Here is an 18099-nt window from a genome sequence, read left to right as displayed (position 1 = left end):
CCGGCCTCTCACCCACGCTACGGCATCAAAGGCTGCACAGAAAAAAAAATGAAGATTAGAACTACCAGGCACTGTTCCATTATTAAAACATTTCAAATCTTATCTGGAAACATTTTGTTTTAAACTATGTATCAGTTCTTTCCCAATATATGAACAGGAGAATAACGGCGGTTTACAGAGAAATTAACACATTGCTAAGAGTAAAAGAAAAGCAACGACAAAACCAACAGCAACAACAACACACACAAAAAAAAATCACAAAAACATTTTGCCAAGAGTAAAAATGGAGAAAAAAATGAAGCTGGACCAGACAACATTCTACAAAATCATTCATAATTATATAACTGTGGAATTGACATCAGGGTTACATGCTTTTTCGATAACAATAAGGCTTCCGAAGTCGATTTCTTTTTCTGACAATCCCAAACTAGGTTGATAAATCTCGTTAGCGATCTTATTCTTACTTCATCATCTATTGAAAGCATACCGGTAAGGTTCATGTTCTTTATTTTTCTCCGTTGAAAATTATGCATTTCTTTCGAATTTCTTCAAATTCCGACACATAAAAAGGAAATGAATTTCATCTTCAACAGAAGCACCGCACATAGGACAAGTTGACTATGCAGTGTGTGTAAGAGAGACTACGATTTACTCAGAACATATATGTCTTTGTAACATGAGTGTGTGTAACCAAACACACAAAACGTTCAGGCATGAAAACAAGCACTTCAAAGAAAGAATAAATCATACTTACATCCTTCTTCCAAACTGTGATGGCACATCACCTTCTTTATCACCATCCCTTTCTCTGGAAAGGACAAAGTCATGGTTTAAAAAAAATGTCTTTCATTTATTTTCATGCAGTGGGAAGCCAGTTCAGTTTTTTTTGTTTTTTGTTGTTTTTTTGTTGTTGTTGTTTTGTTTTTTAAAGGTACTATCTGAAATACTAATTGCAGAATTCACTCACAAAGTACTTTCAGTGCTGTGAGCTTTTGTCTCATTCCTAGTGGTCACAACACACACACACACACACACACACACACACACACACACGGAGAGAGAGAGAGAGAGAGAGAGAGAGAGAGAGAGAGACAGACAGACAGACAGGCAGACAGGCAGACAGACAGAGACAGAGACAACTTTTTCATTGTCATAGCCCGTTATGAATGAGAGGCGATAACAAGACTTGAAGATATGACAATGACTGGCAATAAGCATTTAACTGTTTACACAACTATAGAAATTAGGGCAATACTTTTTAACTTAAAAGCTTTATATAAGTACAATGTGATATTTCTTATAATACCATCATAAGATAATGACATCAATAAACAAAACTTTAAACAAACAAGGACGTTCATAATATTTCTTTAGAATAAATTTTACTCGAATATCATACAACACGGGTCACTGCAGGATGAAAGGAACTTCTTCAGTTGACTCCTTGCACACAGGACACAGCTCCTCTGAATGATTGTTTTAATAGCGATATCTGTGCATATTGATTTCAGAACTCCCAAAGCTTACTCTTGTTAATATTAATTGTAAGTGTCTGTCAATATTCAGCAAAAGACAATTCTCAACTAAAATATGTAGAAGCATAAGCCCTGTTGGCAGAGAATCTATTGATTTGACATGATTTTCCAGTTTTACCATCTACAATCTATTAAACGTAGACGAAAAGATTTCAAAAAAACACATTCTCAATACAGACTCCTTGATATTCCCACAAAGTCCCAATCCCAATCCACAAAAACAAGTTCATATATTTGAAGCCCAGTTTCTTTTTCCTCAAAAATCTAAATCATACAACATATAGGATTTCCATGGAAGTCTATCTTCATTTTTAATAGTTCCAACCAGTATCAAATACATCTCACAACATTTATATAGATATATACATCTATTCGTTTCACTGTATACTGAATCGTCTGGTGTTTTCATTTCAACTGCTAGAAACTTTATAAGTCCAAATAAACAAACAAATTCATATTATAAAGTGGCATTCTTATCTAACCCCCATAATTCTTAAACATACTGTATGATACAATAGATTGTATCTGGGTGTTGAAAATCTTAAAAAAAATAAAATAAAATGAAAAATAAAAAAGATACCCAAAAAATGTTCAGTAAAAATAATTTCTTCATAACATGTAACAATGCATTTTTGCCCTGTTTGAAAGATCCCTACATGCAGCCACAAAACTCAAACATGCAGAACAAAATACGAAAAACAGTTTCAATACCTTTGCAAGCATTAACAACTGACATACCAACATCATCATACACCCACCTTTCTCTTACTGCCAAAAAATCGCCTTTCCTAAATACAATATTACTTTTATCCAATTTAACTTTTAATTGCAGTTAGGTAGCTGAGTTGTTGTTTTTTTTAAGTTATTTAGTTGCATCTGTAGACCAATAGCTGTTGTGAGAGAGAGAGAGAGAGAGAGAGAGAGAGAGAGAGAGAGAGAGAGAGAGAGAGATTCTTATGTCTCAACACATTTCAACATATACAGTGATTCTATAATCATGCTTGTTTTTTTGCCTGTCACAACTATGTCTACGTAAGTTTACTTATACGATGATTTTGTTCTTCCTGTATTTTATTTTTGTCTTTATCCAGTATCAGTTTTCATTTCATTAAATTGACGACTTCTGTTTTACGAACTCCATTATCATACTATTTTCTTAAAAGAAATTTTCTTTCATTATTCTCCTTATTTACTTCAAATATTCACCTTTGACTCCACCTTCCATCTCCTCTTTCCACTGATTCAGAATTCAATTCCCCACCCCACCCCTCCTACCTTTTAAACGATCATCACACTGTGAAAATTAATACTTATCCGCAATGACAAGTATTGTGATGGGGATATTAAACAAAATTCTTACAACAAAATCTCTTTATTTTTCTCCCGTCATGAAAACGTCTGCCTGTCCAAAACAGACACACCTGTACTCTTTTTTTCCCACTGCGATATCTATCATTTACCATGTCCAGGTGTAGGCTGGATCTGTAATTACTTTTTCATTACGATGAAACAATTCTGTAACTAATGTTTGCACATAGTCACACATATTCGATTATTCCCTTTGTTTCCATCATTGATAATAATTCGTTATTATGACATTATTCAACATAACTTTTCACTTTCTATTCCTCAAAAAGTGTGTACGTGAGTAACTCACACTGTTTCACAGTTGTTTGAAATAATCAATCTGAAGAAAAGAGTAAACATGAGAAAACACGGGAAAAGACAAATATAACACAGCTGAAAGAATGCAAAAATGAAAAGACAATACTTACCCTTTCTCTTTTCAGAAAATCCCATCTTCACACACTCCTAAACTTTTCACACACTGAATCAGAGCTGCTTCCATGTGTCTTCACACACAAAATATAAACAAAACAAGCTGCAAGAAGAAACCAATAAAATAAGAATTGAATAAATGAAAAATAAAATCTTACCTTCTACAAATCCACGAAATGCCATCATCAGATAATTATGCTGTGTCACACACACAAAATTAATACACACAGACAGAGAGCTGTACACCGATGTTCACCAGCTGTTGTTGCTTCACGTGTTGAACATGTTGTGGTGGCAGTCCATTGGGACTACCTCCTTTATAGGCCTGACCCAGTCAGCTGACCCACCCAGTCAGCTGACCACCAGTCAGCTGACTCTACCCAGTCAGTTGACCACAGGGGCAGTAAAGGGGACAAAGGGGCTGATAAACCACAGCACTAACAGCAGGACTCTAGCAACACGGTAGTTATTGCTGTGACAGACATACAACTAATGGACCATCTGGAAGTGATTATGATGGCCAGTGTAGTCGTTGAGGGAGATTATAATACTGCGTGTTTGCCAGTTGTGTACAGACTGATAGAGAAAGTCAACTGTGATATCTACAGATTACTTCATTATTCCCAGGGCAGCAGAATTTCACATGTGGTGTAAAAAATCCACAATCACATGAAAAAAGTCATAGAAATATAATTTTATAAACATGAAGGAATCACAACGGAAAATAACATGGCATGCATTATGTACAAAGAAAATAATTCTGTTTAATTCACGAAGCTAATTATAACATTATTTTCTCTCTGTGTATCATGTGTGTGTGTGTGTGTGTGTGTGTGAACGGGCATCTGGACAAAAACCCGGAAATATCTAATCTTCCGCACAGAGTGTACAGTGACCATAGAAGCGATTTCCAGGTAGTCCATTAGCTGTATCTAAAGATTATTATGACAATAATAACAGTGAAGTGGCCAGTCACGGCTTATCTTACTCTCACTGATAGCACAACGGATCTGGACCATCCCGGATTTATCTAATCTCCCGCGCTGAGTGTATAGTAACCATGGAAGTGATTTCCAGGTATTGTCCATATGGCTGCTTCTGTCAATACGGCGATAAGTAGGGTTGTCGCTAGGGTGCCCCTATTTCCAGGTATTGTCCATGAAGCTGCTTCTGTCAATACGGCGATAAGTAGGGTCGTCGCTAGGGTCCCGCTGTCAGCGTCGTGAATGTAGTCAGCCCCATTGTTCCCCTTTCTTACCGTGGTCACCTGACAGCGTCTGACGAGCCAATCTAAAAGTGGGACCCCAACTGTATTCCATCACTGTTCTTCCTCAGTCGAGTGACCAACACAGCGAGCAGCAATCGACACGTGTGCCAGTACTTGTGCTGTGAGAATTGGAACAAAAAAACTTTTAAAATGGAAGGTAAGATGGGACTTTTTTCCATCAATTTTCGTTTGTGAGGTTTTGTTGTTGTTGTTTTAGACTGTTATACGATTTTTTTTCCCTTGCTTATTTTTGTCGTGCATTTCTTCACTTTGAGAAAGCATTTTGAAGCTTGACATATTTATTCATTAGGCCTTTGACCCATGTCGACAGAGGTTAACACACTCAGAGTTATGGTATGAAAGTCACACAGCAGTTATTAATGATTTACGTATTTCTGATCAGGAAAGCTGTATAAGTTTTGTTACTGAGAAAGACAGAGATGGAGAGAGAGATTCCAAGAGAACGCTGCTGATGCAAATAGCTTTCTGCTGAAAAACAGAAAATTAACTTCAAAATAGTTTTCACGCATGGCCCAGTCACATAAACTACACGCTCAAAGTATCGCCACGATAAACATTCAAGTAAAAAATAATCTATAATAGTCAAGTCAAAATGATCTCTATTGAGGGTAAAAGAATGAGCTTATACAGCTTTTTTTACATCCTGCCCTCATAAAAAAGAGAAAAAAATTAATTTAAAAAAAATTAAAACAGGAAGAAATGGGGGAAGTGGGGGTCTGGAAAGGATAATATGGAAATAAACAATTACAAAAAACACACCAAAATTCTATTGAGGGCAACAACAACAGCAACAGAAATAATGCAAGCGTAAATAGCAATAAATTTACATATGATACTGACACGATTACAACATGCAGTGCGACATTCTTAAATCATTAACTTAATTCAGGAAGAAAAGAGAGAGAGAAAGATACATATATATACATACACATACATACACACGCACACACACACACACATATATATATATATATATATATATATATACATACATACATACACACACATATATATATATATAGAGAGAGAGAGAGAGAGAGAACAGACAGATGGATAAAGGTAACAGTCAAGAGATAGTAAAGAGAGACAGAGAGTCAGAAGGAAAGAGAAAGTTTAAGGTTAGAAAAATAGACAAGTATATGGACAGCAGATACAATGATAGTCATATCAAAGCATCAAGGGATCATATTTTTTCCATCAAATATTTCTGAAGTGCTTTTTTGAATGGTTGCTTGAGACAACATGACAAAGAGGGAGGCAAACCATTCCATATCGTTCCCCCAGAATTTGTTAAACTAGATTTATATAAATTGTTTCGGGGTCGTGGAAAAGATAGTTTGTGAGTGTGTCTATTTTCATTAGTAATAAAATTCTGGGTTATTTTCTTCTGGTGCCGTTTCATTCGCTATACTGTGCATACACATACATTTGTTAAGTAACAGTCGACTTTTGAGCGGAAGAATGTGCCCACTACGTTGCATATCCGTGAAAACACACAGATGGTTTCTGTCAAATTCTATAATGTTTGAAGTGCTGGAATACAGTTTTTCTAACAGGCAGATTTTATTTTTACCATATTTCTTCCGAAAGCATCTATATAATATACTTACATGTTTTGTTGGGTGTTTTGGGGTGGTTGTTTTTTTTTTTTGGGGGGGGGGGTTTCAGTCAGGTATCTCTAGGGGGTGGCGGGGTGTGTGTGTGGGGGGGGGGTGAGGAGGGGGGTGTAGGTTACTGAACGCACGGCAACAGATGCACGTGGATGAGAGGGAGATTACTGCTGCAATTTGACGTATTTCACTCACTTGTTCCCCTTTTCTGCAAGTCATGATGCATGGAACGTCTAATTGATAATAGTTGTGACAATGTAATTTAAAAAAATCTGATTGATAAATAAACAAATGAATGAATACATAGATGAGTAAGTACATAAATAAATCGATAAATAAATAAATAATATATAGAGAGAGATAAATAAATAAAATCGGGTACTTCATCTGTGTTCGTTCCTTGTAACTCTCACGTTCACTCGTGTCAATAACGAATGGGTATATTCTTTCTACCCAGCTATGTGGGCAGCCATACACCGTTTTCGTGGGTTTGCATGCTGGACATGTTCACATATCTGCAATGTACCGCATGCTGACAAAAATAATTGGATCTTCAACGTGCGTTTTTGATGTTATGTAGTTTACACAAAGAAGATAAAGACTCCAGGAAGTCGGAATATATTTCGGAAAAAACAGTCTTCATCTTTAATCCACCGGGCAGTGGTATCAGTATCGAACCCAAGTCTCTCTGATTTGAGTTCCCACGCTCTTACTACTTGGCTATCAGGCCTGTCATCGGATACATGTCACTGTGTTGGTGAACCCGTCACACGGAAAAAAAATTAGAGAGAGAGAGAGAGAAAATAGACCGATGGAGAGTTCCGTGCTTAAATGACTTACAGAGGCGCGTCACATGATCTGTGCTCTCACAGTTGATTGGCTCTCCGAAATTTTGAGCAAAAAAGGCGATCAGGAGAAGCAGAACGTGCGAAACAGCAGGCTTCGTTTCTTTTCGATTTTTCCTCTTTTTCGACTTTTTCCACTTCATTGACCAGAGTTTGGTTGTAGCAATGGAGGCTATCAACTGAAGAACTGGAGAACAGCACATGTTTGCTTTTGTGTAGGTTGATCGCCTTTGGCAGTGCTCGAACTGTTCGAGTAGAACAGATGCGTATGTGCAAGATCCAAGATGGCCGTGGAATTATCCAACGGTCTTATACCTCGATTGGCTGTGTGGATCAGTTGTGATGACGACAAATAAATACACAATCCTTGTGCATGTGGAATCGTATGGATATTGTTAAGCAGCGAGAAAGAGAGAGAGAGAGAGAGAGAGAGAGAGAGAGAGAGAGGAGTGGGGGGGAGAGAGAGAGAACAAACGAACGAACGAACGAAATTTTATTTTGCGAGGGTGAAGGAGTAAGCACAAAGTACTTGTTTACATCCGGCCCTCTGGGCAAGAATATTTATAGAGAGAAGAAGAAAAATTAATTTTTAGAAACATAAAAAATGCGAGAGTCAAATTCACAGCAGCAACATCAAAATTACATAAGCATGTACAAATGTAAGTATATTTATGTACAATACAATAATGCTATGAATAAACAACAGTAAGGACGAGAGGGAGAGAGAGGGAGAGAGAGAGAGAGAGAAAGCGCACGACACTTATATTTGTGAAATTGTGCAGACGTCAGTGTGACGGGGAAAAAAAATTTTTTTTCATCATTTCATCGTGGAAATGTGATGCTGTTGTTGAGAAGACAGTGCTTGCATTTATCTGTTTATGTATTCATTTACTTATTTATTAATTCATTTATTTGTTTATTATTTATGTTTGTTCGTTTATTCATATGTCTATCCATTTATCTGTTTATCTCTTTTCAGAGATCACACTGGCTGATTTCGACTGCCTGGGTGGGCTTGGCATGGGAGGTAAGTCTGGGTGTTGGTAATGTCAGCCGTTCGGGATTCAGGTCAGGCCGTCTGAAACAAATACAAAATCAATATTAAAAAAAAAAAAAAGCCATGAATTGTTTTCACATACATCTTACTATCCCCTTTTTCGTTTATGAACGATATTGTCAAAGTGGGATAAACATCTAGATTTAGTCGGGTTTTTTGTTGTTGTTGCTGTTGTTGGTTTGTTTCCTCTTTGTTTCCCATGAGGCCTTGGATAAATCAACAGGCCTTCGAAATCACAATTTTACATAAAATTATGTTACATACTTTTGCAGTTTGGTCGACAAGGATGATTCATGAGGATGATTCACAAAAGTGTTTTGGTGCAAGGCCCAAAAGAGCAGGACATTCTAGCTGAAAAATAAATTGCATGCATCCATCTGTATTAAAGCAACATAATTAAAAAAAAAGTGCTCTATTCTCCAAACAACAGGTTTGAGCAGCTGAAAGCAGCAAGAGAGAGAGAGCGAGCGAGCGAGAGAGAGAGAGAGAGAGATCATTGGGCATTTCTCTACAGTTTTACAATCTCGGAAGCAGTGGGGCTGACACATTGTCTTCCACGATACAAATCAAAATGATTTTGATCTGTAATACACTGATTTCTTTGATTCATTATCATACAGTACCATTTAGAGATAAATAGATCGATATACATGCTTTGTTCATCCACAATTAGTCCAAAGCCTTTGGGGTGGTTTGGACTGTCTCACCATCTCTCCATTCCAATGTTCAGATTTTACTCCTTTTTTTAAATGTCAACCTCGAATTAATATTAATTTGAAGAAAAGATTATTAGTATTTATGCATAAAACATGAGACTTACACCAAAGCTGTTTTGACAATATGAAACCAACATGTAAGTACTGTTTAAGAAGTCTGCTCTTTGTGCATGTTGTCACTCCCATTGCAGTGCAATTGAACAAGTTCCGAGTCATGTTCTATACAGCCATGTGTAGAGGTGGTTTCAGTACCGTTCGAACATCTCTCTCAATGTTCATCTTTTTAAAGACGTGATTCTGATATTTCTCATGGGTCCTCGTTCTCCTTCTGCAGCATTCGGTACAGTCCACCTGGTGAGACCCTCCAGACAGGCCAGATGGAAGCAGCCTCGGGGATTCCTGGCTATAAAGGAGCAGCAGAAAGATGAGGTTTTCAAGGACCTTCATCAGACAGAAATCAACATCTGCAGAGATGTCCGCGGTGGTCCATTCCTTGGCCAGCTCCTGGCCAGTTTCCAGAACAGCGACCACCTCTATATCCTACTCGGTACTGGGAGATTCATGATACAATATCGTTTCAATCTGGGACTGGGGTTCTCCTTTCATTTTAAGCTTGCTCAAACGCTGTTTCCATTTACAATCTCCCATCCTATTTTTTTCTCTTACATAAACACACACAAAAATATTAGTTTGTGTTTGTTTTTGTCTGTCTTTCTGTTCCTATGTCCGTCTTTTGCTTTCTCTTGCATGGATCGCTGTTCTGAATGGTTATACTCAGGACAGTGTGCACTTACCGATTTAATCATTTTATTGTTACGCACGCACGCACACACACACGCACGCACACACACATGTAACAAGAAGGGCAAGGCCTTCAAGATTCACTTGTGATACACTTTTTTAAAAATCCAAGCTTTTTATGTATTGAGTATAATGCATTTACTGTTATATTTATATTTTTTGTATTCTCTAAACTTGGCACTTTGATCTGATATTCGACCCAACAAAAGATCTGTCATTATTATCATTTTTTGCTCAAACAGGAACTTCTTTTGCTAAGCATGGAAGTTTTATTTATTGCAAACGTTTTGGTGTAGACAGTAAAACAAGGGAAATTACTCTGCTGGGGAACTTAGTTTGCTTTAAACTGATCTTTCTCATCTTAAACATTACATTTTGAAATTATACTCAATACATAAAAAGCTTGGATTTTTTTTAAAAAGTGCATCACAAGTGAGTCTTGAAGGCCTTGCCTCTCTTGTTTCAAAATGTAATGTTTAAGATGAGAAAGATCAGTTTAAAGCAAATTAACTCCACTAGCATTACAGAGTAATTTCCCTTTTTTACTATCTGCACCAAAACGTTTGCAAAATAAATATAATTCCATGCTTAGCAAAAGAAGTTCCTGTTTGAACAAAAAATGATAATAATGACTGCTCTAGCTGTTGGGTCAGAATATCAGATCAAAGTGCCAAGTTTAGAGAATACAAAAAATATAAATATAACAGTAAATGCAGTTTGCATATAATTAGGCTTCATTCTTTATTTTTTTGTGCCCATCCCAGAGGCGCAATATTGTTTTAAACAAAATGACTGGAAAGAACTGAATTTTTTCCTATTTTTATGCCAAATTTGGTGTCAACTGACAAAGTAGTTGCAGAGAAAATGTCAATGTTAAAAGTTTACCATGGACACACAGACACACAGACACACACACACACACACACACACACACGGACAACCGAACACTGGGTTAAAACATAGACTCACTTTGTTTGCACAAGTGAGTCAATAAATGGTGCGGGAGGGGGGTGGGGGGGGGGGAGGGGGAAGTTTGTATTTCATATTTGCATTTCTCCTTTGTGTGATTTTGTTGTTGTTGTTATTGTTGTCACAACAGATTTCTCTGTGTGAAATTCGGGCTGCTCTACCCAGGGAGAGCGTGTCGCTACGCTGAGAGGGCCACACTTTTTTTGTATTTTTTTCCTGCGTGCAATTTTATTCGTTTTTCCTATCGATGTGAACTTTTCTAAAGAATTTTGCCAGGGACAACCCTTTTGTTGCCCTGCGTTCATTTACGTGTGCTAAGTGTATACTTAACACGGGACCTCGATTTTTCGTCTCATCCGAAGGACTAGCGTCCAGACCACCACTCAAGGTCTAGTGGAGGGGGAGAAAATATTGGTGACTGAGCCGTGATTCGAACCAGTGCGCTCATATTATCTTGCTTCATAGGCGGACGCGTCAAATGTAGGCCATCACTCCACAGTTTGTGATGTTATCGATCCTTATTTCTCCAAACTGGGCTGAATGGCAAGTGTTCCTGAGACATCAGTCATGATCGTGTGTGTGTGTGTGTGTGTGTGTGTGTGTGCGTGCGTGCGTGAGTGTGTGCGTTCGTGTGTACGTTCGTGTGTGTGTGTGTGTGTGTGTGTTTCTCTCTGTGTGTGCATTGGAGACAATGTCACTGATATTTAGAATGTTTTTACCGAAGAAATAGACTCCATGTGTATGTGCAAGACTCCCCCAGAGTCTTACGTTACATAGGACTCTATTATATGTGTGTATTCCCCCAGAATACTACAATGGGGGATCCCTGCTGCAACACATCAAGGCCAGGACGGTCTTCAACGGCCGTCAGATGGCGCTCCTGGCTGCAGAGCTGTCTGTAGCCATATTGTATCTCCAGAACGTAAGTTGGTCTTAAAATGTTTACGACGCAATAGGATGTTACAGGAACACACGGACAGCATATCAAGTAGCGTATTCAAATTGCCAGTGTGTCTGTGACAACCAGAGTGTTGAGAGAGAGAGAGAGCGAGTATAGAAACATAGCTGTTGTACTGATCAGTTCGTTTTCTTACTGAAGTCGATATATAAACAAGTCATATCACACTAAAGCACATGATGACTATGTGTTTGTTTAACATTCTAATCCACTTTGATAAAGTGAAACCAAATTAGACACACTTACAGAAATATTGCTAAATATCAGTCTCTATGTGTTTTTGTTTCGTAAATAATCTTTTCGTTTCCTTTGCAGAACTCTATTGTCCACCGGGACATCAAGCCGGACAATGTAATTTTTGACGGCAACGGCCATTCAAAAATAATCGATTTCGGAGTGGCCTGCTATGAATGGTGGGACAGTCCCAGCATTCAGGAGCCGATGGGGACATCCATCTACCTGGCTCCTGAGATGTTCAAGGAGCCTGTCCTGTATAACGGGGTAAGGACAGCGGTATTTGTGTCACCTGTCAGCACGAAAACGAACGTTAATTAATGTGCACCAGCCACCAGATGTGTTTGTCCCAACTGCTACATGTGTGTTCAGCCATAAGTGATATGCAACAGAAATCTTCTTCTGGTATTTACTTTTAGATAGAGAGCAAGGATTGGGGAGGGAGGGAGAGAAAGAGACCGGGTGTGTCACGTGTTAGCATGCAAACGAACGTTAATGTGCATGCACCAGCCACCAGGTGTGTTTGTCCACACTCCAACACGCGCGTTAAGCCGCTAGTGATACGCGACAGAAATCTTGTTCTGGCAATCACACATTCACTTTAAGATAGAGAGCGAGAGAAAGAGAGAACGTGTGTGTCGTGGAAAGAAGGCCACAAACGTTCACCAGACATGGAGTACTTACAGCGTGGTGTTATCTGTCCTCAGATGGTGGACTGGTGGGCGCTGGGCGTCACCCTGCTGGCCCTGGTCCACAAGGTGGACCCCATGGACCTCTTTGAGGGTCCTCTCAAATCAACAGGACAGCAGAAACGGTGAGTAGGATGCCTGTGTTCCAACCTGTGACAGTAGAGGTTCGTGTGTAGGTGTGTGATAAGTAAACAATATAAATCGAATTGCAGGTGACATTGTCACGGATCAGTTAAGAATCAGTTTCAACTGCCGAATGTGAGTGCAGCCTTGAAAGTAAACAGATTCATAATTAAATAAACAAATAATAAATTATACATAAAAAATATTTCCTACAACATGATTCTGGAGGAAAACAAGTATATATATATATATATATATATATATATATATATATGTGTGTGTGTGTGTGTGTGTGTGTGTGTACTGACACATATCAAAGATGTTTGTCCATGGTCAAGTGGATTCGCAAGTGTATGTACAATAGTCCTTTATTTTCGAACTGAGTTCGAACAGCCGCATTGATAAAGAACCAACTTCCCAGTTAGTGGTGGTACATGAGCTTTCTCAGGAAAAATACAATCACAACACAAAGCCGCTGGTAGAAACTGAAGTTACAGAACGTAAGAAATTAATACTAGAAAACTCCTGACAAAAGAAAAAAAAATGCTGTGCTTGTAGTTTCTAAAAGATGCAAGTTCTTGAGAAGCAAAGACTGTATGTGTTGTGTGTCCTGTTGTGTCCAGGGGAGGATTCCGCATAGACCCGGGGCTGACTCATTTCAGGCTGGGTATGTACTCCCAGCCCCTCAAGACCTTCATTAAGGGCCTGCTCATGGAGGACCCTGCACACAGACTGGGGGCCGAAGGGGAGAGGCAGATCAGGAAGCAACGCCTGTTCCATGCTGGCGGAATACTATCGGTGAGGCTTGTGAGGTCACAGGAGTGAGAGCTCTTTCTCTCTGTCTGTCTCTATACCCCATCATCTCTCTCTGTGTCTGTGTCTCTCAAATATATTTCGTACTTTTCTGAGAAAGTTATTCAACCAAAATTTCAAATTTTAGTGTCGCTATATGGTCAACACCTACTGAAATGGTTAGACTTTGTGTTTCTTTGTTTTCATACTTTTCATCTTTAAAGGTTCAAGTTGATGCATTCACCTGCTCTTTATTATATTTTTTTCAAATTGTTATACACACAAATGCCTATTCACGAAGGATGTAGGACTACATATATATGAATAGATCATCGGAGTTCGTCTTTCTGTCTGTTTTGTTTTTTTTTCTGCATTTCTGCTTTCTTCTCTTTTCACTCATTTTCTCCACTGTATCGTCATATAAAAGAGGCAGTTGCAAATCAGACCATAATATTTCCAGTTTATCACGTGTGTGTGTGTGTGTATAGACTGACTTGAAGTGGGAGGCTCTCAGACGTGGGGAATGTCCTCCTCCACTTGAAAAAAGTAATCATCATCAGCCAAAGCTGCTTGAATGGCTGCTGCTGACCGCTGATTGTGACGGCGACGACAACGACTATGAGGTATGTAAGGATATCCGTTTGTCAACAGTGTGTATGTGTGTGTTAGCTGGCTACCAAGATAGATATGCATATTATACAATAATGTGTGTGTGTGTTAGTGAGAGAGAGAGAGAGATGTTGACGTCCATATTTTCTTGTGTAAAACAACGGTCTGTTCGTGTGAACCTCAAGCATGATGTCTTATTGTTTCTACTTTACAACTGTCATTTTGTTGTTTTTTTTCCAGTAGATCAGTGTGAATGGTTTATAATGTTTATGCGTAAACGTTTGTGTGTGTGTGTGTGTGTGTATGTGAGAGAGAAACACTGAAATGTTTAATGTCATTAGTTGTAGAACTCTAGTGACATAGTATGTATAAATCAGAAAAAGAAAGGCAAAGTCTTCAAGACTCACTTGTGATACACTTTTTTTAAAATCCAAGCTTTTTATGTATTGAGTATAATGCATTTACTGTTATATTTATATTTTTTGAATTCTCTAAACTTGGCACTTTGATCTGATATTCGACCCAACAAAAGATCTGTCATTATTGTCATTTTTTGTTCAAACAGGAACTTCTTTTGCTAAGCATGGAAGTTTTATTTATTGCAAACGTTTGGTGTAGACAGTAAAACAAGGGAAATTACTCTGCTGGGGAACTTAGTTTGCTTTAAACTGATCTTTCTCATCTTAAACATTACATTTTGAAATACTCAATACATAAAAAGCTTGGATTTTTTTTTTAAAGTGCATCACAAGTGAGTCTTGAAGGCCTTGCCTCTCTTGTTTCAAAATGTAATGTTTAAGATGAGAAAGATCAGTTTAAAGCAAATTAACTCCACTAGCATTACAGAGTAATTTCCCTTTTTTTACTATCTGCACCAAAACGTTTGCAAAATAAATATAATTCCATGCTTAGCAAAAGAAGTTCCTGTTTGAACAAAAAATGATAATAATGACTGCTCTAGCTGTTGGATCAGAATATCAGATCAAAGTGCCAAGTTTAGAGAATACAAAAAATATAAATATAACAGTAAATGCAGTTTGCATATAATTAGGCTTCATTCTTTATTTTTTTGTGCCCATCCCAGAGGCGCAATATTGTTTTAAACAAGATGACTGAAAAGAACTGAATTTTTCCTATTTTTATGCCAAATTTGGTGTCAGCTGACAAAGTAGTTGCAGAGAAAATGCCAATGTTAAAGTTTACCACGGACACACAGACACACACACACACATACAACCGAACACCGGGTTAAAACATAGACTCACTTTGTTTACACAAGTGAGTCAACAAAACTGGTGCAAAACAGATAACATGGAACAGAAAAGAAAAACAGAATTGAAGCAGAATAAACTACTAAGGGATAAGCGACAATTTGGTAGAGAGAGAGAGAGGATTAAGGTGAAAGTGAGAGAGATTGTTTCAAATTACTGATATACTAATGAGCATAGGAAAAAGAATACATGTAAAAACCTAAAAAAAACTTTCATACTCTTTGACTGTATCAGATGAGAAGAAGAAAAATGTATTGTTTTACCTAAACAACCTGTATATTTCTTTTCAGAGATACGACAGCAATTTCCTCGTTTATGAGAACGACTAAATTCAGAAGTGAACTGAGCTCCCATCCACCTTGCCTCAGACACATCCCGGGGATGCCAGGCCATGACAAAATTCCCTTCACGGAGGTGCTGAAAGAGAGCCAGGTCCACAAGCCTGGTGTCACTGATTTCTCAGCCAGCCACTGAGGTCCATTGGAATCCTCTCAAAGGGAGACAGTCCATTGTTGTATCTGATACTGTTTCTAGTGTAAAACAACGTTTCTTCTTCTTTGTTGTTCCTCACATCTGGAGCAACCTTCCTCATCATATCCGTGCATCTGATTCTATTTCTGCTTTTCGCTCATCACTTAAAAAAAAAAAAAAATCTTTTAAAAACTTATCTATAAGCACTCTCAGCTTCATTGTTCTCCGACACCACCCATGTCAGTTCACTTTGGGTGTATGTATGATGTATGGTGGGAGGGGAAGAGTGAGTGTGTGTGTGTGTGTGTGTGTGGCGGGGCGGAAGGGTTGAGGGTTTATTGAGAAAGAGTGGCAATGAATGTTTTATGTAACTTGTTTTGTTTTTGTTCTTGTTGTTTTTGTTTTGTTTTGTTTTTTTAATGTAAAGCGACCTGAGCTCGTATAGAGAAAGGGCGCTTTATAAATGTACATTATTAGCAGTAGTAGTTTCTTCCCCTGAGATGACTCTTCCCCATTATTAAGAGACAACACTTACAGTGTGGTGGTGATGCCTGTCTCTGCTGTAATGCTGTAAAACTGAAAGAAAAAGGTATAATAATAGTGGCTTAAACAGTAAACTGTTATAAGCAGGACAGAAAAAAAGTGAAGACACATATTACCAGTGTGTGTGTGTGTGCGACAAGGCGCACTGGTCAGGCATGTGCTTTGCAGATTTGGTGTAGCGTATGTGGATTTGTCCGAACGCAGTGACGCTTTCTCGAATAACTGAACTGAACTGAACTCTCTGTGTGTGTCTCTGTGTGTGTGTGTGTGTGTGTGTGTGTGTGTGTGTGTGTGTGTGTGTGTGTGTGTGTGAACGAGAGAAAGAGTATACATGTCATATGATTATTGTAAATTTATGTACTATCTATATTATGAACTATATGAGTAAGATTATTATTGTACAGGTGTAAATCTCTTTTTGTCATAACTTGAGTGTCTTGTGTTTTGGTACCCGTGTTGCTTTTATAAGGCGTCTTGTCTCATTGCGATGTGTGTTATGCAGATGTGATAAATGTTCAAATATATTTCATCGACTTTTATTAAATGTACTTTTGCTCATATTTTTACTGACTGTCAGTATGTTTGAATCGGTCTTTCCTTTCGCTCTCTCTCTTCATTCTGGATCCCCCAGACCCCCACCCCCACGCCCCCACCCCGCCCCGACCTCTCTCTCTCTTTCACTGTCAGCCACACCACCTTTTAAAGACACAAGCACACACATTGACACACACACAGACATATGCACGGACACCTACAGATAAACCCGTGCGCGCACACAAGCTCACACACACACACACACACACACACACACACACACACACAATTATGCACACGGGGATTTATAACACTGACTGACGAACGGAGATATGTCATTCTCAGAGTTAAGTATATAAACTATAAATAATATAAAAATTAATGTATAGGTGGCACTACGCTGCGGCGACGCCAGTCTTCCCGGGGACAGCAGTATGATTTTCACACAGAGACACACACACAAGATACGAGTGAGACGGTGGCCAAAACAAAAACTGACAGCAACCGATCTTTCTCTCACTTTGCAACATCTGTTCAGAACCAGATGCCACTCACAACTCGTCACTCTGATTTATAATAATGAGAAGAAGAAGTGGAGTAATGGCCTAGAGGTAACGCGTCCGCTTTGGAAGCGAGAGAATTTGAGCGAGCTGGTTCGAATCATGGCTCAGCCGCCGGTATTTCCCCCCCCCCCACCCCCACTAGAGCTTGAGTGGTGGTCTGGATGCTAGTCATTCGAATGAGACGGTAAGCAGGGGTGGGGGGGGAGTGAGTGGAGAAGTAACGGGGAAGAGCGTTAATGGTATTGACGACCCCCTAACACAGCTTCAGGGTGTAGGAAGGTGTTGAGTTAGTTGTTGGCTTAGCCACCCTCCCATAACTGAAACTCCAAGCCAGTGTTCTAACTTGGACTAAGATAGCACGTAAGTTTGACGAGGAACCGACCAAAGCTGCGAAAAACAGCACCCCGAAACCTGCCTGACCGTTAGAGACCGAAGTAACACAACAGCATGGTTCTGTTGACAAACAATGGTCACACTCCAGAAACTACCCACAGCACACACAGCACAGAGACACACAGGCCGCTGACTGATGTTGTTCACACCCACCATCCCCTCTGGCACGTCACGTGTTGTCTGTGATCACAGTGCAGTGTGTGACGTATGAACTGTTTCCTCGGTTTGAATGTCGACACCCATCTCAGGTGATGTCACGGACAGTTGAGTGGGGGAATGGGACATAACTACAACCACACTGACATCACTGGAACGATGA

The 18099-nt window shown here is 38.9% G+C and overlaps 1 protein-coding gene across 1 annotated transcript; it reads left to right on the top strand.

The window, feature by feature from the left end:
* The first annotated feature begins 3597 nt into the window (after positions 1–3597).
* LOC143292174 (protein kinase C alpha type-like) lies at positions 3598–15750 on the top strand. The gene is made up of 8 exons (XM_076602357.1): positions 3598–3697; positions 8037–8084; positions 9165–9377; positions 11407–11522; positions 11874–12059; positions 12500–12606; positions 13228–13425; positions 15645–15750. The coding sequence occupies exons 1-8, from the start codon at positions 3598–3600 to the stop codon at positions 15748–15750; spliced, it is 1074 nt and encodes a 357-aa protein (XP_076458472.1).
* The last annotated feature ends 2349 nt before the right edge of the window (positions 15751–18099 follow it).

This window comes from Babylonia areolata, chromosome 18 (genome assembly GCF_041734735.1).
Source record: "Babylonia areolata isolate BAREFJ2019XMU chromosome 18, ASM4173473v1, whole genome shotgun sequence".
NCBI lineage: Eukaryota > Metazoa > Mollusca > Gastropoda > Neogastropoda > Buccinidae > Babylonia > Babylonia areolata.
This window is presented reverse-complemented; position numbering and strand designations above follow the sequence as displayed.

Coding starts and splice junctions, on each gene's coding strand:
- LOC143292174 (XM_076602357.1), top strand. CDS start 3,598: ATGTTGTGGTGGCAGTCCATTGGGACTACCTCCTTTATAGGCCTGACC. Junction 8,085..9,164: donor GGGTGGGCTTGGCATGGGAG/GTAAGTCTGGGT, acceptor CTCCTTCTGCAG/CATTCGGTACAGTCCACCTG. Junction 9,378..11,406: donor CCACCTCTATATCCTACTCG/GTACTGGGAGAT, acceptor GTATTCCCCCAG/AATACTACAATGGGGGATCC.